At 38.2% G+C, this 24,231-nt stretch overlaps 1 protein-coding gene across 2 annotated transcripts; it reads left to right on the top strand.

Moving 5' to 3' along the window:
- Positions 1 to 563: 563 nt before the first annotated feature.
- On the top strand, positions 564 to 23,824 carry LOC306850801 (protein PALS1). 2 transcript variants are annotated; one of them, XM_079386676.1, is made up of 15 exons: positions 564 to 702; positions 8,605 to 8,721; positions 11,971 to 12,496; positions 14,160 to 14,368; positions 18,370 to 18,447; positions 18,660 to 18,809; positions 18,907 to 19,068; positions 19,209 to 19,286; positions 19,387 to 19,570; positions 19,678 to 19,749; positions 19,835 to 19,906; positions 20,605 to 20,772; positions 20,851 to 21,053; positions 21,304 to 21,414; positions 21,922 to 23,824. In XM_079386676.1, exons 3-15 carry the CDS (start codon positions 12,037 to 12,039, stop codon positions 22,096 to 22,098), a joined length of 2,124 nt encoding a protein of 707 aa, XP_079242802.1. In that variant the 5' UTR covers positions 564 to 702; positions 8,605 to 8,721; positions 11,971 to 12,036; the 3' UTR covers positions 22,099 to 23,824. The 2 variants fall into 2 exon arrangements, with proteins under 2 accessions (XP_079242802.1, XP_079242803.1); XM_079386677.1 differs by lacking the exon at positions 8,605 to 8,721 and having other exon boundaries at positions 570 to 702.
- The last annotated feature ends 407 nt before the right edge of the window (positions 23,825 to 24,231 follow it).

Genomic DNA, 24,231 nt, shown 5'->3' with positions numbered 1-24,231 from the left:
ATTTCCATGAATATATTATTTAATATACAATATTCACATTTTTATTAAATCAAATATAAAAAAAATATTTAATATATAGTAAGTAATAAACAAAGAAAATAAGAAAAATGCTTGCACATTGAATTTACAGCTTCAAAAAAAAAAATTTCCAAACAATGATTCAAGCACTCAGGCCTTCAACAGACACAATACCTGATAATATTTGGAAAATGTTTTTTGGAAAATAAATTTTTATTTATTTTATTTTTTTATTATTGAGAGCACACCTTTCTTTGTTTCTTTCTGCACCTGAATCGAAATTTAATTGGGTAGTCTGGCCATTCACAACTTTTATTTATTTTATTTATTTATTTTTGTATTGATAATGAAAGTGGCTAAAATTTTTAAACTACTCAAGCCTCAAAAATCCCAAGCCGAAACTGACCGGCTTCTCGTCCGCTCGACATTCTGAAGGAAAACCACACCTGATTGGACGACGGAGTTTAATCGTGGTGGATCTGTCCAATCAGAAGCGTCGTCTCATGCGGTTACCGGAGGCGCTGTTGAGCCGCTCTCCCTCAGTCAGTTCCGAGACTCTGGAGCAGCGGTGACCCATCACACAACATGACAACAATCTCATGCGCTATTCTGTGAACAAAACCGCTTGTTTGGGAGTATTTATACACTAACTGAACTAAAGGGACGGCATATCTAACTGAAGAGGTAAGCTAGGCGACACTTTAAAGTTGTTTGGTCGTTTAAACGTGGTGTAAGTGTTGTTTGCAACAGGTTGCCTGGGGAAGAAAGCAGCGCTGCACTTCGGGAAGTGGCCAGCTAGCAGTGTTAGCAATGCAAATATATTTAGCAAAACACTAAAGCAAACTCTAATTTCTCTGATTTAAAGCTATATAAACATTGAAGAGATGGTTTATAGGATTTATACGTTCTGTGTTTCACTATTTTTTGGAGTTTTTAGGGCATACCAGCCAAGCTCATACAACGGCTGTCTCTCAAAACCCAAAGAGCTGCCTAAGTTAACGTTACCTAGGCAGCATTTTTAGGCATCATAGACGCGTTCATTGCTCAAAAAGTGGCAGCTCACTAGGTCGTGAGACAGTTACCCTGCTGCTTTAGATTAAGTTACTATAATGTGAAGATACAAGTTAAAAATGGCCAAACTAAAGCTCCTCAAACAACCTGTTGAAAACTGCGTGGAAGTTTCTTTGATCGATACACGGACTGCCATTGTTCATCTACCTTCATTACAGCCATTAGGACACAAATGTCGCATTGTTTCCTTCGGGATCGTTCAGAAATCTGATATCACTGACTCTTCATATTCTCTCTGGAGTGATTACTGGGATACTATGGGTCAAAGCTGACATGGAAAGGGCGTTATCGTTTTATTTTATGGCTGAAATGCCTTGGGGAAGTAGAGGGGAATGTATTTCACCAGTCAGACAGATATCTACCGTTTAAAAGTTGATAAGTTTTGCATTATTATTAAATCGAAGAACGTGTGTCATTCATTCAAATGGTCTTATATTCTAGACACACTGGCCTGTGTTTACTAGGCATGTTAAAAGTGTTTATGTGCTTATAAAATTGAGTGTTAAGTGATCTGGTTTATTTTATCAACCTTTGTATATTCAAAGGACTCTGACAGTTTGATGTGCTAGTAAAAGAGAGGAAAATAAAGCTTGATCTATTCTTGAGTTACTAGTTCACGCTCAGTGACTATAGTACATATAACATATAACTTTTAGACGTTAGTTAATTGTGGAGTAATTAAAAATTATAATTAAATAAATAAAAAAATTTTTTAATTTTATTTAAATGTAAATTCTTGATTAAATACAAATTAAGTTATGGTCACTATTATGCTGTTAATTACCACAGTAAATAATTTTAACAACAAAAATAATATTTCCTCAGTTTCAGGGTTCCCACATTCCTGGAAAGCCTTTTTAACATTAAATGTTTGTTTATTTTTTTTTAAATGTTTTCATTTTTATTTATTTTTATTTTTTAGTTATGCTCAATCTAAAGTATTTATTTGCATAGAAAAAGTCAAATAATAATGCTATCAAAAATAAACAACTGAAGAAGGCCTAGAAAATCTTGCGGGAACCCAACAGTATTTAAAAAGTAAACAATTACACATTTTGACACAAACCTTTTGTGAACATCTGTGAGAGTGACAGTTGACCCATAGACTTTAATTGTAAGTGCTTCACTGTCAACAATTTTGGCTTGTTTGTTTGTCGTATGACGTTCCTTTTTATACCAAGTCACCAAAAAGTCTGTTCCCAGCAGGGTCTGGCTGTGATCCATGTCTTCATTCCATTATTAGGAACACAAAGCAATCTTATCATTTCCTCAGATCACAAGCTGCGAGTCAGCTGGCTACTCTGTGTTGTTTAAAGATAAGTCTTCACTGCATGCTGTGATATAATTCAGCTTCAGAGGTGGCCGAAGGTAACCTGTATCAGCACCATCCGTCACTGAGACAACCTTCCCTGCTTTTTATGCGCAAGTCAAAGATCATTTGTTCCATAAAATGATTCAGGGCTGTTGATGAAGATTATGATGATGGTAATGGGTTATTTATGGCAGTTTTGTTAGTTTGCTGCAGGTGTGGCGTTACTGCACAAATAAATGATGCTATGACAGATGATAGAGGTTTTTGGCTCTGAATCAGATGGGCTTTCTTTCAAGGAGACGGTATCTGTTTTCAGAGTAGAGCGAGAGGTGTTAATGCCAGCACGTTCTCGAATCATGTTACCTCACTGCCACGTTCCTTCAGTGAGCCTGGCCTGTCAGACTGATGAAATCTGATGGCCTGGTGGAAATATCTTAGGATACAGCATACAGGGGGAGTCCCTTCATCATCAGCGGATTTAAATATAATTAATGACAATTTATATCTCAATATTTATATTCATGTAATAATTAAATATAATACCTTTTTTTTATAGTAATTTTAGTGATTGTGTAAAAAAACAACTTTACTTGTATGCACTACCAAAAATAGTTTTTTTTTTTCTGGTTTAATTTCTTTTATGCAGCATTTAGGCTATGTAATCAAAAATACTGTAAAACAGTAATATTTTTTAAATATTATTATACTTAAAAAAAAAAAGATTTTCTATATGAATATATTTTAAAATTAAATTTAGTATGTAATGGCAGAGGTGAATTTTTTTATTCAGTGTCAAATTATCTTTCAGAGATCTAGTAGGAAAAATTCTAATATGCTGATTTTGTGCTTACCCAACACTCATTATAATTATAAATGTTGAAAGCAGTTGTGCTGCTTAATATTTTTGTGGAAACATGGTATGTATTTTTTTTCTCTTTTTTTTATTAATTGAAAGTTCAAAAAACTATTTATTTGAAATAATCTTTTACAACATTATAAATGATTTTACGGTCACGTGATAAATTTAATGCATTTAAAAAAAAATTACTGACTTAAAATATAAACGGTTTTGTATATTTAGCCACCCCTTCTTTAGATATTGTTTTGTTGCTTTGCATTAATTATTGAAATGCCTACCTGTATTTGTCAAGCACTAGTTCATATCCACTATAGTGACAAACACCAGCATTAAATGCTATCAGCAAGTTATGTGTGGCACTAGCAAGTAGGCTGATAGTCTCAAGTGTTTCATCCTCATTCTCAGGTGTGTGTGATGCAGGCAAGAGGGTTATGAAGGTGTAGACAGGACTTTTCTATCACATGGGGGGGGCGCGGGAAGGGACTGAGACCAGTGCCAGCAATGTACAGAACCGCTGTGACCCATCTGTGTCCCCTGAGGAATTCTCAATATGCACTGACCATGCTTTTCTTACGCTCATGCCATTCCAAACCTGTATGACTTTATTTCTTCTTTGGAACAAAAAGAAGATATTTTTAAGAAAGTTAGTAACGATACTGTTTTGGTTCCCCTTGACTTTCGTTGTATGGACAAAAATACAGTGGAAGGCAGTGGAAAATGAAACCGTTTGATTATCAGCATTCTTCAAAATATTGTGTTTCACAGAAGAAAGTAAGTCATGCAGGTTTTAATGACATGGTGGTGAGTAAATGATGATAGAATTAATTTTTTTTGGGTGGACTATCCCTGTAAGACCTGTTAACACCAAGATTAATTTTTGGTGCAATTTTTTCAATTTTTTGATTCAAATTTTAATTTAATGAACAGCTGTTAATTCATCTGTTCAGAATAACACAAACAAGTGCTACAGTACAGAACAAATGTTGGCACTTTTGGTAAAATGCCCAGAGAAACTGCTTTTAAGTAAAACTATAGCTGTTACAAACATTTTGTAAGTATTTTGCTAAGTATCAGTGAATAGCAAAGTTTTTAGAACTGGAATTTGTTTGTTGTTTTTGACAAAGTGGTCTACGAATGCATATAGTCGACCTTTAGGCTTTATAGGTGGAGCCTCATGGTGTTGTTTTCACACCTGCCGGTCTCTTGGGTAATTTATTTTCCAAATATATTTGCATGCATATGACTTTCTGAATGTCTTCTATGAAGGTTGTAAGTAAAGGAAAAGCAAGTAAAATGGTTTACTTATAGCTTTGAAGGTCATTTGTTGGTTTTATTTTCTGTTCTGCACTGCAAAGGCCAAAAGTGATTCATCTCTGCATGCTAGTGTAGTCTATACCATGCTCTTTCCACATATTTTCCCTCTGTCTGTCTTTTTCGCTTTCTTTTCTACTCTCTCTTCAGCATTGCTCTCCCTCCTGGTACTAAGTGGTACGTGCCTGGTTCTTAGGAGCCTGGAATCTGGATTTTTTTTTGGTACACAAACACTGGGTGTTGGAATGTTGAGCTGGAGCTTTGGGGAAGATAACGATCCTGGTCTGTTTCTCCTCTACAGTGACATCCATGGAAGTGTCGGCCTGGATCCTCTGTATCCCTCTATCCTTCTGGATGTCTTTCCACATTGCGTTTTGTTTTTGTGTATTTTCCAGTTCTCTGATGAGAGAGATTCATATCTGGGAGGTATCATTGCATAGTGTCCTTTTCACTCTAAAGGTGTGGTAGACCCCAGAGCTTTGATATATTGTCATATAGGTACGAAACTTATTGAAGGCTGATGATGGGAAAAGAGCTTCGTTCCCACCCTGTCACAGCATTCAGGTACTGTTTTCCATACTAGCCACTCCTCAGGACGAGCTGTTTCATGTCTGTCAGCGTAACAGGTTCATCCTGTGCAGGGCTGAGGCTGCCAGGCCAAGGAAGAAAACATCCTTCCTGTGAATAATGCATGTTATTCAGTGTGTTAAGTGGAGTTCTTTGTTGTTTGTTTAAGGTAACAGGCCATAAGAGCTGTGTTATTGTTATGAATATTGATTGAGATTATTTAAATAATTGGTTGACTGATTCATGTGCATGTTTATTTTTAGAACTACATTGTCATTTTTTTTTTTTTTTTGCATTGCGTAAAACACAGGGCCAATCTTTTATGAATATGTGCCCGATAATCCTAAATTATAGCCAACAGAACTAGTGAAAATAACTGCTCATGCATAGAGTGGAATATGAATATGTTTGGACTTGTTCATTTTCACACTTGATCACTTTGACAACCCTTGTTTACTTTCTCATTTCGTTTGCATTAGCGAAACTACATTATTACAAAAGCTTGCCAGGAATGTGACCGTTGAGAGTCCATTGTGTGTGTTCACAGCCACAGTATCTGTGAGGACCATTTCCCAGGTGGAATGAAAAACAACAGGGTTGTTGACACAGTGCCCACTATTGCTCACGTCCTATTGGCTGGCACAGTGAGGACACACCCACAGCCTCTGGGCCAGCCGTGCTGCACCTGCTCTTGCTAAAAACACCTGCATGTACCATGAATGTGCTCTTCCTAATTTACCTCGCCTCCTCCCTGCCTGGTCTTCCACACTGGGAAATATTAGCCTTCCCATTAGCATTTATCATAGATCAGCCTAATTATTTATTTAATACAGGCTAAGATTCGGATTTGAGTTGATAGAGCTGATCCTACACCAGTGTAAAGGGACGATTCTATTAGTAAGCACCCAGATGTCCCTATTCCTTGTGTAAGAGGCCAGAGGCTTAGTGTGCTGGGCCGAGCTGTAGTTGAGTTGTGGCCAGCTGAATGGAACAGGAGGGTTTGAAGTAGGTTACTTAAGCTCTTGAGCAGCAGATGGTTCGAGGCTCTATTTATATGTTTTTCAATCTTGGGGCTCTCCACTGCGTGTTGTGTCATCCAGTAGGGGGGAAGGGGAAATATCCTGAAGACGGTTCATATTTGTGTGAACATGCTTGTGTTTATATGTGTGCACAATCTGTAAAATGACATTAACTAAAGTCTCGTTACACAGCACCAGGGTACAGAATGACCTTATTGGCTCACCTGTTATTGCCTGGAAAAGTATTGAATTTTCATATCCTGATATTTGCTGAGTCTGTTATTATAGCTTAAACAGGTTTAGAGATAAACAAACTTTGTTTATTGTTGTGTGTTTTAAACATATTTTAAATAAAAATATTTCAAATAAAATATTAAATATGTGCTTGTAAGAAGTGTGGTTTGGAACAGAGCTGGGACAGCGATGGAAGAGCGCCTCCCCTCTCCTGACACTGCACACTTACAGTATGAAGAACCTGTTACGATACGTATTCAAAAATGATATAGAATAAGACGATTCTGTCTTATTCTGTTCAATTATATTGATATGTAGTTTGTTGCAGGCGCATCTGAAAATTAGTGAACGTAGTGAGCTGCTGTGGGGAAAGTGCAAGATCCAGATTGTCCTAAACATTAGACATGCTTTAAACTAGCTCGTAAACATAAAAATGACCTCAGTCGTCCGTCTGAGCTGCTCTCTTGAAAGATAGATGGCTGTTATGTAAATGTAAGGGTCTTTTTGGCATTGTCAGTCGAGGGATTGTTTGATTTAGCTCAATATTGCATATTGTCTTTGGTGTGTTGTAGTGGGTGGCCGTAAGATTGTTCTTATCTGCGGCCAACAGGGTGAAAACCACCTTAGTAATGACATCAGCATGACTACCTGAATAATGTAGTGAGTGTGTGGAGCTCACATGGATGTTGGCTACGCTCAAGCTACATCTGTGTGTAGGTGTAAGGCTACAATCCTCTTACCTTTTTATAGGAAAGATTAATTGGATTTTATCCTGTCGATATCAGCACAGCTGCATCCCAAGAAACAACAGTGGCATACAGGTCTTAATGAAATAAATCTCTGTTTACTGCAGACCTGTTTTTTTTAGCACTTGTTCTTTTGTCTTAATGTAACCTTGACTTTGGTTTACAGTAGTAATCAGGTATTGAGGTTGCATGAGAAAGCGTTCGCATGTAGGCGCTCACAATAGAGCCCTTATGTTGGTCTGGTCTGCCGAGGAATGTCGTTCCCAGGCTATTTTGCATTCCTGCCTTGTGCATTATGGGATTGTTGCTCTGTCACTACACAATGATGACCTCAGAGATGGCGTGTGAATTATAATGCAGGAAAAACACTTTAGTATGTATACAGTTTACATAAATCGGCTAAAAATTTGCATATATATATTTATTTATTTATATTATATTATATTATATTAGGGGTGGGAATCTTCAGGCACTTCACTATCTGATCTGATCCGATTTCGATTCTGGGAGTCATGATCCGATTCCAAAACGATTCTTGATCTACTTTTTTTCCCCCAATTAATTCTTCTGCTGTGCAAATACATCTTTACAACTTTACATCTTTAAACAAAAAGCATAGAAACTGCAATTTTGGTTTAGTAGGAATCTCTGTATATTAGTACTGCCATCTTAAAAGTAGGGGTGTGAATTTTGGTTTCACGATTCAATTCAATTACGATTATCATTATCAACTCAATATCACAATGCATTATATTCTGTTTTCAATATTACTGCACATGGCTACATTTCCATATACATTTTAAATCAAATTTATTATTACAAATTTAGTATCCGAAAGTTTACAGACAATAGTTATGGGTTTTTCTTTTTTCCTCAGCCTTATTGCCATTTGATTATTACTGATGAGATCATAGACAGTGGCAGCTGGCTGCATTCAGACTAATGCACAGATCTATTTCGATATATCAGATGTTTTGTCCTGCTCTGAAAACATAACTGACTGTGTGTACAATTTCGTATAAAATAAATATTGTATAAAAGTATTCAAAAATGCAAGTGCAGCCACAATCGAGCTTCAGGACAAACAAACACAAAGCGCACATGAAAGTCTGTCAGACTTTCATATTTTCAGACTTTCAATATTCAGAATCGTTGAAGAGAGAATCGCGATGCATTGGAGAATTTATTTTATATATATATATATATATATATATATATATATATATATATATATATATATATAATAGCGAGAGAGAAAAGCTAATACTAAATATAAATTACATACATTATATTATCCTTGTCCTTTATTCTTGTCTGTCAAATCAGGACAGATTGACGTTTACTCTTACAAATGCAGTGTGTGTGTGTGTGTTCACCTGCACTTGGTGTCATCCGCTTGTGATCTGATGAGGTGTAAATAAGGTCATGTTGTCACCTGCACTCACGTTTTCTCTCTGTTTATTTCAGGAAGATCAAGATTTTTAGCATTCAGGGGAAGAGAGGAGGCAGGTGGGTCAGCACTGACGAGAGAGGAGATTCTGCTACAGTCTGGAGGGCTTATCCTGGGCTGACTGGCAAACTCCGGTGAGGACCCCCATATAGCTTCTCCTCTGTGTGTGTGTGTGTGTCTTTGTGTTTTCCCCCTCGTTTGGTTCTCAGGCCTTGGGACCTCCCACCCACAGACAAAGCTGTTGTCACAGCAACACGTTAGGCAGTCGTGCGGCACAGTAATCTCAGAGCAGTCTTAAGGGGGGAGGGGAAACTGATGGAGGGCATGGCAGAAGTGAGGGGAGCAGTGCATTAGTGAGGAGTGAAACTAGACTAAATGGGGGATAGTGTTAAAGATAAGAGAGGTTCTGTATCAGACAGAAGGCTCCGCTGAGGTCAGACGAAGAGGCAGAGCGAATCAAGAGTTTACAGGAAACTACAGTGATTTTAATCTCAGCCATCACTTGTGCTGCAACAACTTCTGTAATCAGCACAGCTTTACTTCCTGACTCCAACAATATGGAAGCTTAGATGATGCATTTGGGCAGGCTGGATTTTGAAAGGTTATTAATTTCCCTTTAACACTCCCAAAATTATCTTACGGCTTTTTTTTTTTTCAGACTCATGTGAGGTGGGTGGGCCTTTAAGATATAGTTAACATAAAATACAGTATTAATGCTTTGCCATCATTCACTCATATGTATGTTGATCCGAAACTCATGATTTTGTCTAGGGAGTAGACAAGGATAAATATGGATTTTTAATTTTAATTTAATTTGATTTAATTTGCACTCCAAAAAGAACAAAAATGCACTTTAAAAATAATTCAAAAAGTAGCCTCTGAAACCATGTGATGGCATTGTCACTTCAGTTCTGAGATTGTCATACCCCTATAGAATTGTACATTCATTTTGTTATATTTATGATCACAGCTTGGGCAGGTTCTCATAGTTTGAGAGAAGTGAAGAATGAGGAAAGTGGAATGGAGGAGGGGTAGATGGAGGGACTAGGGTTATCCATTATCCTCATTGTGTGGTCACATGTCTTTTCTTTATCCTGTGGGATGGGTTTTCCTGGAAGGAGACGCCCATTTGACGTGGTATCACTGTCTAATGCATTATTCAGTGGTAGACCATTGGCATCTCAAGTCAACAGCAAACACTTCAATCTGAAATCCTTTTTCTCATTACAAGAGCTTCCTCCAGCGTCTCCCTCAAATGCACGCCTCATCATCTGACTTACTGAGTGACAGAGCTGTGACTCAGGGCTGTTTGTTACCAAAAACTGTCTGAGAAGATTTAAGGAAAGGCTTGTGGGGTCAAGGGTCAGGGCTGCTCACATCTGCAAGGTTTTGTTGGGGGATGAGAAAGCGAGTTGGGTTTTCTGAAAGTGTCAGCTGTCAGAAATGGGGATGATAAAGTGGCAGATAACAGTGATCTGGCCTGTCTCTGACAGCTGACACAGCTCACACTCATAGCACAAGGCCGCTGCAGTGGAGAAGAGCACTTGTGTGGCTGTTTGTTTGTCTCACTGAGCCTTTGGCATGAGGATGACTTGTTTGTTTTATCTTCATTTTGAGCAGTTTTTGACACGGCTCTTTGAATAACTACGAATGAATGCCATAGCACTGTAATTAATCAGCAGTACACAACCCTCTACGGACACCTTGCCATTGGCTAGTAAATATTTTAGTTTACTTGCCAGCCTGATATACTATATGGATATGCATGTTATATATATATATATATATATATATATATATATATATATATATATATATATATATATATATATATATATTATTTTACACATACATACATATATGCATGCATGCAATACATACATATGTGTGTGTGTTTGTAAAATGGCACAGCTTTTTAAATATCTGAAAGTACACTCTTAACATCAGTCAGTCAAGCATTATAATATGATATTATGATAATCAAGTATCATTTAATGATAGAACTTCAGTAATTTGAATTGAAATTTGGTAAACATATATGAATGTGTATTAGTCATTTTAACTAAACTTAGGACTGGTGGTGGTGCTTTTTTCGGTCATTCTGTGTTTCTGTAAAAAAAATGGGGGAAAAACTAACAATGATACTGGTAAGATAATAAAATGAATTCTACTAATAAGAACAATATAAAACGCAGTAAGGACAGGGCTCGCAAAATCGCTAGCCTGACGTCCCGGAGCTATTGTGTTTTCCAGTCGGGCAACCAAAATGTATCACCACCCTGCCCAACGGGCTACCTTAAAATACAGGGCAAGGAATTTAAGGCCTTAAAAAGTTTTAAATATGTTAAATGGTATAAGAAAAGTCTTAATTGTAATTTCAAGAGGTCTTGCAGTTGGGGGTGGAAAGGCAAGAATCGCGATTTGGCTGGAAACTTCAAAAGGCAATTATGTAATTATATACGTATAACGACACGTGAATAATCACGCCCACTTTAAAGCGATACTAAACTGCAGTGGAAACGCAAACCGAGCCGAACTGAGCCGTGCCGTTCTCAACCGTGCTGAGCCGAGTCGTACCACGCAGTGGAAAAGCGCCATAAGGTGTTCTAAGTGCTTTATAGCATGATGCTATGAGGTTTTTAATATTTTGGATGGTTGCTGGCCCAAGTCTAAAGAATGTAAGTCGGTCTGCATGATAGGGGGAAATGTTTCAGATTTTCCCAAAAATTTGTAAAAGTTTTTCAAATTTTTCTGGCAAGTTATTATTTTGGCGACAGGGTCTAAATGCTTCTCATTACAAATCTGATGAAATGGGCTGTGCATGTTCCATTCCCAAATGCACGTATAAGCAACCCAAACCCAGAGCAGATGCAGAGATAGAGTTTGTGTAAAACAGCATTAATTGTGAACCGCTCGTGAGACACTGAAATGCAGACCCAAGATCATAAGCTGCCTGCAATGAAAATGAAACTCGCTACACATTTATTTCATTGAGTCACACATTGGTTTTCAATGTGATAATTGTATTAAGAAGAATTTCAGTTTTATTTCAGTTAACCATTCAGCTCTGTCTCTCTGGTCTCCTTAAAGTGCAAGGGATTTTTGCCTGATTCAGTGCATGCCAAAAGAAAATCATAAATCTGGTCCCTTAGTAATAGCCCCTAACTCATCAAGCCACATGATTTCATGATTTCACATAATGAAGTTTAATACTTAAGGTTAGGGTTACATCATTAGATCAAGCCTGTGAATAAAAATGTTTTATATGGGTGAGATTTTAAATAAAAATATAATGTGTATAAATTTCATATGAATGAAAGTATTTTATTTAAATATAAAACTTTCCTGGAACACTCCTCTAACCGCTGCTCTCACTTTTCCAGGTGTGGCTCTCTGTCTGGAGCTGCTACTGACCTCAGCCCTGCTGTCATGGCCTCAGCCCTCACACCATGCAGAAAGCACCCCTCCTAACCCTCATACCTCACACACACTCACACCACACATCACTACACACACGCCCAGCCATGATGACCACCTCCCACATGAACGGATATGTGACCGAGTCGGACGGTGGGGGAGGGAGCGTCGGAGGAACTGACTTTCTGGAGGAGGTGGTGCAGAGGCACAGGGAGATGGCGGTGGACTGCCCCAGTGACCTGGGTGCCCGCACTCTGCCAGTCAGACGCAGCGCTCAGCTGGAAAGGATCCGTCAGCAGCAGGAGGACCGCAGGAGACGGGAGGAAGAAGGCCGCAACCGACAGGAACTCGACCTCAACTCATCCATGCGCCTCAAGAAACTCTCACAGAATCCCAAAGTGGGCATCGATAACCCCACCTTTGAGCAAATGGAAGGTCCAGGAGGCTCCATAGGTGGTCTGCAAATTCTCACTGCACCACCAACTCTACTAGGTGGGTGTCATAAACTGCTAATGGGCATTGTTTCCAAAGAATGCTGCAATAAACCCGCCCCTGACGTGTGCAGAGCAAACAGCAGTATTGTGGGTGTCAAAGCCATGGTGTTTAGTGTGTTAAGCCTACATATTGAGTCATAGTGCTCATAGGGCATGTATGAGTTTGAATCTGGCTTGCAACATATTCTGTTTTCGTTCTCACTTTCTTCTTCACATTGTTTCTGTCCTCAGTCCAATAGTGGTAGACTGATAAATCAGATACAATCAGTATTGTTGTTAACTAAATCTATAAAAAATAATTTAAATAAAATATGTTTGACAGAAATCAAATAAAAAAAAGCTAATTTTAAAACTCTATAGTCTAAAATGTTATACAAATAACAGTGCATGATTACAAAGTGACCAGATAGTGTCCAAAAAAACTTAACAATTAACCATTACTTTCCACAACTGTATGACACAAAATGACAAAATAGCACAAATGGTTATGGAGATGTGAGATTGAAACTGATTCAGAGAAACTGAAGGGCACTTGACTGCTAAAATCAGCATGCATGAGTGAAGTCATTCTTAGAGGAGGCAAAGAGCCGTGTTACTGATGACTAAGAGTGTTCAAGAGCCACTGGACTTGAAACTAAATGAGGACAAAAGTCCATTTATATGCCACATTATTTTAATATCTTTTTAGCTTATTTTTTTTAATCTGTTTTTCACTTTTCTTTGCTTTCCTCACACCACTACCTCTTACTCTTTCTCTTTAGTTACGCTCAACAGGAAGCCTTTCACTAGAGTTTAATCCATTAGATTGGACAGACACACATGCTCAGCTCTTCCAGTGAATTCTTGGTTTTGAAAAGATCTCCATTAAGGGGAAATCAAAATGCATGGCAAGGATGAACAAACTTACTGTGAGTTACTGTGCAAATGAGAGGGGCTCTTGGAGTTGCTGCTGAAAGTCATGGCCGAGGGATGTGTGTGAGTGGAATTCCTCAGGGAGGGAGAAGAGGACCCTCTGAGGGGGAGGTTAATTAAAAAGCCTTTTATGAAACATTCTGACCCAGACCACTTTTGCTGCACTGTGTTTTCCTCGGTTTTCCTTCTTTGTTTGTGCTTCAGTTCATCTCTGCATTATTTGTCATGCTCTCCCTATGCTGTTTTTTTACAGTCTAAAACTCTTTGTAGCACTAAAGTGCGCGTAAAATATATCCAGTCAAGAACAAAGCAAAAGCAACACTTAAGATATTTTATTTGCCCACTAATACCTCTATTAGCCACCCACTTAGACATTACACACCACACAAGGAAAACACACCCACATGTCTAACTCCTATTGTGTCTCGCTGTTCTCTTGTGTAGTTAGACACTATAAAGGAGAATTACAACATAGTTGAAACTTGGTTAGTCGAGGACAACGCTAGAATAGCTGAATTACATCTGTGATTGACGCAAACGTTGTGCGATGTGGATAACGAACAATAAAAATGCTCAGTGGGGGAATCTTTGTGAGAGGCTATGTCATCAGTTTTCCGGGTGAATGATTCAGAAGTATGTACTGTTGTTCCTCTGTGAAGTTACTGTTTCTTCTGTTTTTACAGGCAGGGTGTTTTTGAGATACACGAGTGATCTGCAAGCATACTTATGGTTTGTGTTTGTGCTTTCAGAGCTGGAGGACCTGTTGATGTCCCTCAAGCAGGTGCAGCATAGTTTGAATGACTCTCAGAGTCAAGAGGACATAGAGCTGGTTCTACAGCTGGTCCAGAAGCCTGACTTCCAGAAAGCCTTCAACATTCACAACACTGTGGCCCACTATATGAACCGGCCCAGCCCTCCCTACCCCCTGACGGACCACGCGCAGAGCCTCGCACAAGAGGTGAGCGGCACTTGTTACATATGTGGAAGTTTGCGTAAAGATGAGCAGGAAGTATGGATATAGAAGAAATGCTCTGACACATATAGTATCAAAATAGGCTTATTAATGGTAAAAAGCAACCAGACATAGAAAACTGGAGGGTTTTCCCCTCTGAAGGCCAAGAGGGATAGGTGCTTGAAAAAATTTTAAATAAAGAAAAGGCTCGCATCTGCCTCGTCAAATTACTCATGGTTGAATTAAGCAGTCTGTTGGCATAATGTCAGCATATGTGCAAAGAGTCACATGACTGTGAAGACACCCTCCACCTGGTGAAGGAGTTTTTGAAAAAGTGTGTTTGTGGATTAATTGATTCATCATCACAAAACCACTCCACTTTATCTGTCATCTGGAGACATCATAGGGCCTTTCCACACTGAGCGCGATGCGAAAAAGCGAGGCGAATCGCCCGCGAATGTTGCTTTCACACCGACCGCGAAACGAATGTTCGCCTTCTGCTAATTCACGCCTGCACGCTAGGGGCGCCGACCAACAATACATTTTTCCTCAGATATGTATCGCGTATATGGATTTAACATCTAAATGATGATAATAAATAAATTATAATAAAGTTTGGTTCTACACCAGAAACATAAGCTATCTATAATGCTTACAAGAATAGGCTACATCCTAAAATATAATTAGAAGTACAATTAGCATACACATGAAATTGTATTTAATTAATATATTTGCTTACCCACTTTAAACCATCATCGAGTGCTTGTAATGACTTCCGATTGTGATTTATAGTTGTTTTTGATTCTATAATAATAAGCAGACACATGCACTCTTTGTATATTTAATAACGCTACACTGCTAATATTAGTCATAAACATCCTTTATTGCTATAAAAACAAATGAGCTGCATACAAAGCACATACAGAAAATATATCGTCATAATCATGTCTATTTGCTTTCATATTTCATGTGTAGAAAAATGTTTCACTCAATATTTATTTATAATAAATAATAAATATTGGAAGCCATTATAGTCCTTTAAATGCTAATGCACTCTGCTGACCCCGCCCCTCTCTTCCTTGGAGTGACGAGCAGACTGTAAACTTCAGCTGTGAAACTGCCAACTAGCACTTTATTAGGAAAGGCGATTTGCAAAGATTCATAAAAACTCTTATACTCACTTCTGTGGATGAAGCTGGATTATGAATAATTAGCGCGAACATAGACGCATTTAGGCAGATTGGGGATCGCCGCATTCCCTTCAAAGCGGAAGTAACATTAATCCTCTGCGTCTTCAGCGGCTAGACTTCAGACTTTTCATTAAAACCCTAAAGAATCATATCAACTTGTGTAAAATGGGCATCCGATGACCCCTTTAATGCTTTTGCTTTAATTTTAATTATGAATCCATGTTTAATGAAGGTCTTATGTGTTGACTGAGATGAACAGGATAGATGAAGAGGTACACTGTTGTTCAGCAAGATTTTTTTAAAAGAAAGTAACAATTTTATTTAGGATTTAATGCATTTAATTGATCAAACATGATAAATACATTTTGAATGTTACAAAATATTTTTATTTCAAATAAATGCTGTTCTTTTGAACTTGCTATTAATCAAAGAATCCTGAAAAAAATGTATTGTGGTTTTCTCAAGAAGCACAACTGCTTTCAACATTGATAATAATAAGAAATTATTCTGGCGCACCAGTGATCATGTGACTCTGAACACTGGAGTAATGGCTGCTTATAAATTCAGCTTTGCTTTTTAATGGCACTAATAGCATTGGACTGTTGAAACTGGAAGAGAGTGTTTGCATAGAAATAATACTTTGTTTTCTTTTGAATAATTCTGTCAAAAACACAGTCAAATTAATTTCAATATTATAGTCATAAAGTCATTCGACAGTCACAAGCTGGCAGTGCATTTCTGCATGTAGGTGCTTGTCTGTTGTGTGTATGAACAAGTGGTTGGTGAAGTTGACATTACTGAAGTAATTATAGTTAACACACCCCACCCAGCTCTTTTCTCTGAAGAAAAAAAAAAATCTGATGGGAAAAAAAATTCACTTCTGATGTTCCATCGTACAAATATTTAGAAAAGGTGCATTAACAACTTTAGTTTTAGTTTGTTTATTAAGATATAATCAAGTTTTGTCAATGCCATTTGACTAATCACAGGAAAATTACATCTTGACTTTGCTGGTTGGCTGATGGCACCACACATTTATAATCGTCCTGAGTAAAGGTAGTTCAGAAGATCTGACATTTTATAGCTGTCCAAATGATTGGCTGAATGAGTATGTGCACAAATGAAGCTGATATTTGTTAAAAAAGGCTCTTTAGTTGGAGTCAGTGTTGTGTGAAGTGCTAATGAGAGCCTGATAAACTCATGGTTGTTGTTTTTAGTTCTCTCACTCGGTGCAGGACAATACAAGACAGAGAGTTGCTCTGTCCTCCGCATTCATTAAGACCCAGATCTACTGACCTGTGCTGTGCTCTCACAGTAATACACTCTCTCATGGGACAGGTTACCAGAGCCAGTGTGGACTGTCTTTTCAAATGTGGGCACATCCCATCTAAAATATTATCCCCTTACTTTCTCATAAATGCTCTGTTTGCCAAAGTTCTCCAAAAATGTCCCTTTATACTGTATGTAAATCTAAATGATCTATCTAAATAATGTTCCCCATCTGTAACTGATTTAAACATGGTGGAATGCAACGACTTGTAACTGTAAGATCATTTCCAAAACCTCTCCAAGTCCCCCATTGTTCTGACCCATTGATACAAAGCTGTACTTTGTGTTTACAAAAACCTAAAGGAATTTTGCTGAAATACAGAGTCCTACTTTCTGTGTTGTAACTTCACTGTGGTACAATCTGAAAGTAAACAACATCATTCTCTTTTAGTGTTGTGCAGGAGTCATATAGTAGATTTCTCATTCCTTTGCCACAATGTGATTTTGTATGACTGTTATCATCCAAGATTGTGTGCATGGTTAGCACAGTTTAATTTCCGTAATGAGACCTTTCTAATTAAAACTTATACGGAAATAATGTAAAGCTGGGCTTGATTTCATCCATGAGGATTTCTTTAGATCTTAAAAGTAGGCTGTGATATTTTTGGTTAATATTTTTCCACATTTGTCAGCAGAAAAAAGGCATTTCAGGGGTAGAGGAAGTTGTTACGTTTTGATGACACTGAAATCTTACATTTTTTTTCTTTAGACTATGCCCTGATGATTCATGCATAATAAGACCAGGGACATTTATTAAGAAAATTAAGCTCCTAATACAGCAGTGAAATCACAAATATGAACTACCGTTCAAAAGTTTGTGGTCAGCGTTTGTTTTTTGGGGGGGGAGAAATTAATACTTTCATTCAGAATGGATAAATTAAATTAATCAGAAGTGTCAGTAAACACATGTAATGTTACAAATATTTGCTATTTCAAATAAATACTGTTCTTTTGAACTTTCTATTCATTCCAAATTCCTGAAAAATCACAGTATCACAGTGTTCACTAAAATATTAAGCAACACAACTGTTTTAAACATTGATAATAATAAGATAATGTTTCTTGTTCACCGAATCAGCATATCAGGATCATGTGGCACGGCAGAAATTTCAGCTATGCCGTCACATGAATAACTTCCATTTTAAAATGTTAAAATAGAAAAGCATTTTTTTATTGTATTAGTTTATATTTATTTTAGTATATTAGTACTTTATATTTATTTCAATAATAATGTTTCACAATATTACTGTTTTACTATATTTTGAATCAAATAAATGCAGCCTTGATAAGCATATAAGACTTTTTTCAAAAACCTGAAAAAACTTCCTAGCCCTAAACATTTGATTGGTAGAAAAATTGAAATGCATTTTGTCAACGGTATTCAAGTCAAATCTAGCACTTTCTACTACTATACTTTAAAGTATGATAAATGTAGTAGTGTTGTTGTATTGCAATAATGACCTTATGTTGTTGAATCTGTCCTCACAGGTGGAGGTCATGATGCACAACAGCTCACAGAAGGAAGGACTTGAGCTAAGCGCCCTACTCAAAACTCCTCACATGCAGGTCTGTTTACATCACATGCACACACATCCCCCATGTCTCCTCTATGTTGCTGTGCCGATGCTCACAGCTGTGAACACAATCTCTGTCTCAGAGCCTGAGCTCTTTTGAACTCTATAACATGACGTTGAGGTCAGACTCATGTCTACTCTGTAGAACTCAATGGCTTTCATCCTGAATATAACCCATCATCTCTGGCTGTCTATATCCTCCAGGCACTTATGATGGCCCATGACAGTGTGGCTGAACAGGAGATGCAGCTGGAGCCTCTTGGTCCTTCTGTCAATCAAAGTGAGACTCTCACCCAGTGGGGTGGGGAGACTGTCAAAATCGTCCGGATTGAGAAAGCAAAGGACATCCCATTGGTGAGGACGTTCTTTCATTGCTTTTCCCCAGAATATTATACACTTCTTGACATTTGACCTATATTTTAACTTAATGTGCACATGTGTATTTATGCAGGGAGCGACTGTTAGAAACGATATGGATAGCGTGGTCATCAGCCGCATTGTGAAAGGAGGAGCAGCAGAACAGAGTGGCCTTCTGCATGAAGGAGATGAGATCCTGGAGATCAACGGTGTGGAAATCCGTGGCAAAGATGTCAACGAGGTCTTCGACATCCTGGTAATTAATTTTAAAGAAAGATGAGAGGAAGAAGTCTGTTAGGTTTTTGCTTATAAAACACTTAAGCGTTTGTAGTATCCAAAAACATTCTTCGGCCACTGAACACTTAATGTTGTTGTGTTTTGTTTTTTTGTTCACAGGCGGATATGCATGGCGTACTGACTTTTGTTCTCATTCCCAGCGCGCAGATCAAACCACTTCCTATTAAAGAGACTGTGGTGAGGCCTTCAGTCAGAACTAAATTAATTACTGCTCGAATAAAACAATGCATACATAGAAGTAATCAATGATTAAACCCATATCCTTGTATTGACCCAGATGCATGTGAAGGCACATTTTGACTACGACCCCTCAGATGACCCCTACGTTCCGTGTCGAGAGCTCGGCCTGTGCTTTCAGAAGGGAGATATCCTCCATATAATCAGTCAAGATGACCCTAACTGGTGGCAGGCCTACAGAGATGGGGATGAAGACAACCAGCCACTTGCTGGCCTGGTCCCTGGTACTGTATCTCACATGCTATTGTGTGGATCCAGATTTGTGTTTAAATATTTCTGCCTAGTTTTTTTTTACATTGACTTACATGTCTTTTTATTACTGATTGTCCAGGCAAAAGTTTCCAGCAGCAGAGAGAGGCAATGAAGCAAACCATAGAGGAGGATAAAGAGCCTGAGAAATCAGGTTAGAGTTGCAAAACTCGTGCACACTCTTAAGCGCATACATGCACAGTTCTTAGTTCTCATTAACACTCATCTTCTTTTGACAGGAAAACTTTGGTGTGCTAAAAAGAACAAGAAGAAGCGAAAGAAGATGCAATACAACACTAATAAAAATGATGGTGAGTCTCTTCAGATAAACACTAGAATGAAAATGTACATGCTGAGGGGTCTCTACACACCTGTGAAGACTCCGATGAAACTTTTTATCATGTGCTTCATGTACAGAATTTAAGAGTAACAGCAATATTTTACACCGCAAATCCTAAAGTACTTCAGTTCTGATGAACAGTATAGCACATAGCCTTTCAAATGATGTACTATTTGATCGTGTGAACACAGGTGCTTTATATATGGGCCCTGGAAAGTTTCATCCTCGTCCACTATCTGTGTGATTTCTCTTCATAAGTTATGACAGAAAAAATGTTTGTGTACTTAAACTAAAACTTTGTACTGAACCTAAGCCTTGTGTCTCTTTCCACCATATGAGCACTTGTCAACATGGGCATCTATTGTTGTTGCAGTCTCCAGTATGTGTTCCATTTCATCGGTTTCTTTTTCGACTTTAAAAACAGTGGCCTATGTCGACAAATGTGCAGTTACTCCAAAAAATTAAGGCATGTGCGAGCTGAATTTACAGAGTACAGAGAGTATACGCGGTTAGAAAAATCAGGCGATACAATTGTATTTGTATTAATACAATACACACTTGTTGTACTGATGTTGAAATTTACATCACATACACTTGACCGCATACCTTAGTATACGCATGAATGCCAAAGTATACTTTGGGCTTAAAGTGTTTCCTCTTGCTCTGTAGACTTTGATAACGAGGAGATTCTCACGTATGAAGAAATGGCACTATATCACCAGCCAGCCAATCGCAAGCGACCCATCGCTCTCATTGGCCCACCAAACTGTGGTCAAAATGAGCTCCGACAAAGACTCCTCTCCAGTGAGCCGGACAGGTTTGCTGGTGCTGTTCCTCGTAAGTATCAGAAAACATACTGTTTATCAGCCTGTGTTACTGAGTAATGTCCTAAGCAACAAACTCTCTTTGCCACAGACACTACACGAAGCCGTCGCGATATCGAGGTGAATGGCCGCGATTATCACTTCGTGTCCCGTCAGGCCTTTGAGATGGACTCTGCGGCAGGGAAGTTCATGGAGTCTGGAGAGTTTGAAAAGAACCTCTACGGCACCAGCACAGACTCAGTCCGACAAGTCATCAACACGGGCAAAATCTGCCTCCTCTGTGTACACACTCAGGTGAGATAGACCACTTTACTGCAGAGTTTAGCTTCAACACACCTGCCTGGAAGCTTCTAGTGATCTTTAAGACCTTGATTATCTGGTTCAGGTGTGTTTAATTAGGTTTGGAGCTAAACTCTGCTGGAAGGTGGCCCTCCAGGAACAGAATTGGACACCTGTGCCTTAGCATTTCAGTGGCAAATTTTGAAAATCAAGTACCACATGCTTGTTGGATTGTTATTATTCACTGTTTCTTCTACCTTTTTAGTCTTTGAAGGTATTGCGCAGCTCAGACCTCAAGCCCTACATTATCTTCATTGCTCCTCCATCCCAGGAGCGATTGAGAGCCCTCTTAGCTAAAGACAACAAAAACCCAAAGGTAAACATCAGCCCTGAAAAATCAACTCTTAGGAGCCATTCACAAAGAACGTTTTCACATTCCACTGTGCTGATTTCCATTGTTTTTCTATGTAAATATTAGGGCTGGGACGATAAATCGATGCCAAATAATAGCATGGCACTCTAATCTAGTTTTTATCCACACACTCAAATGCTCATGAAGAAGAGTGCTGAAGAACGCTTGTGCGTTCGGCTGAGTAATGTAATTTTACCTCGGCTCAGAATGCTTTTATGATGCAAGATTAATGTAAAAACAAATCGCAATGCAACAATTTATTTTCCCAGCCCTAGTAAACATGTATTAGACAGACGTCTTACACCTGTGTGCCTGAGTATGAAATGGCACTCAAACTTTTAAAGAACGCATCTTGAGCCCTCACATTTTTTCCATTCCCCTGCCTTCTATCTCTGTGAACCGGCCCTTTGGACTACTACTCCCGTTCTCATGGTTTCACACCCATTTGTTTTGTTTTTTTTGTTTTTTCAGCCTGAGGAGCTGAGAGACATTATCGAGAAGGCCCGTGAGATGGAGCAGAACTACGGCCACCTGTTTGATGCCGCCATCGTGAACACCGACCAGGACAAGGCTTACCAGGAGCTGCTGCGCCTCATCAATAAACTAGACACTGAACCTCAGTGGGTCCCCTCATCCTGGCTGCGCTGAGATGAAGCCCACTCACAGCGACCCCTCCACAGCCGGGTGTAAATGAAGAGTAGACTGTTTGTGAATCGCACACCATAAAGTTGACTGAAAGCCGCTGTTTTTACACTACAGGATTCAACAGTAGATAAGGACACTATGCCCCCTCAGACCTCGCCAGAAGTGTCTGTCTGCACTGTGATGGCAGCAGGCTGAGGGAATGAGAGTTTTCATGTCAGAATTCGTTTGATCATGGTGTGTTTTTGAGTCCGGTTACCCACATTCCAGTGAGAGAGTTACCAGCACTTGGTGCAGCGGTAGAATTAGGGCTTCAATACTGCTTTTGATAACTATTTATGATTTGTAAATATTCTATATGTATTTTTAAAGAAGTTTTTGGACAAATGTGGAGGGTTTACGTTGTGGGAAAGCAACTGTCACTGTCAAAAGTCACTGTTTTAGAAGACCACATCTGAACACAGCTGCAAGATAGAAGTGGCTAAACGTAAGTCTATGCTCTCTGTCTCAGTATTCACATGCACTTCCAGCACTCAGAAGTGTAACCAGTATTGTAAACAGTATTTGACAGCAATACAGTGAGGTTCACCATCTGAGCGTCAGCACAGCCTAGTCTTAGTGCTTCTGCACAATTTAAAATGTTTCATTTGTGATTTGTTTTTGATTGGATTTGAAGGTTCTGTGTTGTTTTTACCCATTTCAACATGAGCAAAGGGATTGTGTTTTAACTTGTGGTATTGCTCTACATTATTAGGATCTCATGAAACCTGCCAAGAACATGTCCTGGTCTTATTTCGCCCTAAATCAGAAAGTTTTTTTTGTGTGTTTTTTAAATTACAGTATGCAATATGAAAAGGATGAGCATCATAAAATATTTGACCTTAATTTGTGCTTATAAAATCATATAATGTATAGGTTATATTATAATAAAGTCAAAATGCTGTTCAATCATTAGAATCTAATCTGAATCACTTTTGAGAATAAATACAATAATGCTTAATTTTTGTGAAAAAATGTGGTCCAAGCACAGGCTTAATTTTCTTTGTACAAAACATAAGTTTTTCTGTTTGGTTTTGGGCTGTAGTTTTACCTGGACATGTTTCATGAGATCTTCCCATTGGTTTGAAACATCAGCTCCATGTTGAGGTGAGATGTGTGTGCTGAGCGTATGTTTATGAATGCATGATTTTTGGGGAATGTTTAGCCCATGAGTGCAAATGCTGGAAGTGAAGAACACTTGATCTTGATGTACAGAAAAGCTGTGTGTGTGCGCGCGTGTATGTGTGTGTGCGCACATGATTGGTAACAACTCTTTTAAAAGAAGGACTGTCAGTTTTTGCAGACGAGCATTATCTCCATAGCTGATTCAAGCACACACTGGAAACAGCTTTACGGAGATTTGTTCTGCAGAAGGTTTTTACTGTTTTTTTTTTCTTTCCTTAAGATAATCAATATGTATTTAGAATACAACCTAAATATTTTTTTTAATGTACAGAATAGCTCAGCCACTAGGAAACGCACCGATAAGGTTTTTACTCGTGCACTACACTTTGGTTTGTGTTGAGTGTGGACGGAGCCAGTAACCCGCTGTGCAACACCTCAGTCTCATGTGATCTAGTTGCATGCCAGTCAACTGGAAGTAGAATTAATGAATGTAAAAGAAGAATCACCTTTCCTTCTCAACTGTTTTTGTATGAATTATACAAATGAATTAAAGCCCAGATTAATAGTGTTTTGTCTCTTTTTCTTTGTAGATGAGATGTATATAATGTGAGAATTACAAACAAAACTAAATCATTACAGTTATGAGGCTGCTCAGGAAACTGTGCTTAATTACTGACATGACAATAAACAAAACAATCTTAGTAAATATCTTGGCAAGATTTTTTAAATTAAAATTAATACATTTATTCAGCAAGGATGCATTAAATGTGTTAAAAGTGCAGTAAAAACTTACATTGTGATAAATTCAAACAAATGCAGTTCTTTTGAACTTTATTCTGCAAAACAGTTAAGCAGCACAATTGTTTTCAATATAAGAAATATTTCTTTAGCACCAAATCAGCATTTTAGAATAATTTCTGAAGGATAATTTGACGCTGAAGACTGGAGTAAAGGCTGCTGAAAAATCAGCTTTGC

This window comes from Barbus barbus (assembly GCF_936440315.1).
Source record: "Barbus barbus genome assembly, chromosome: 30".
Classification (NCBI taxonomy): domain Eukaryota; kingdom Metazoa; phylum Chordata; class Actinopteri; order Cypriniformes; family Cyprinidae; genus Barbus; species Barbus barbus.
This window is presented reverse-complemented; position numbering and strand designations above follow the sequence as displayed.

Excerpts from the sequence above, each read along its gene's own strand:
- LOC306850801 (XM_079386676.1), top strand. The coding sequence starts at position 12,037 with ATGCAGAAAGCACCCCTCCTAACCCTCATACCTCACACACACTCACAC. Across the intron at positions 12,497-14,159 it reads TGCACCACCAACTCTACTAG|AGCTGGAGGACCTGTTGATG; the intron begins GTGGGTGTCATA and ends TTGTGCTTTCAG. Across the intron at positions 21,054-21,303 it reads TCCTCTGTGTACACACTCAG|TCTTTGAAGGTATTGCGCAG; the intron begins GTGAGATAGACC and ends CTACCTTTTTAG.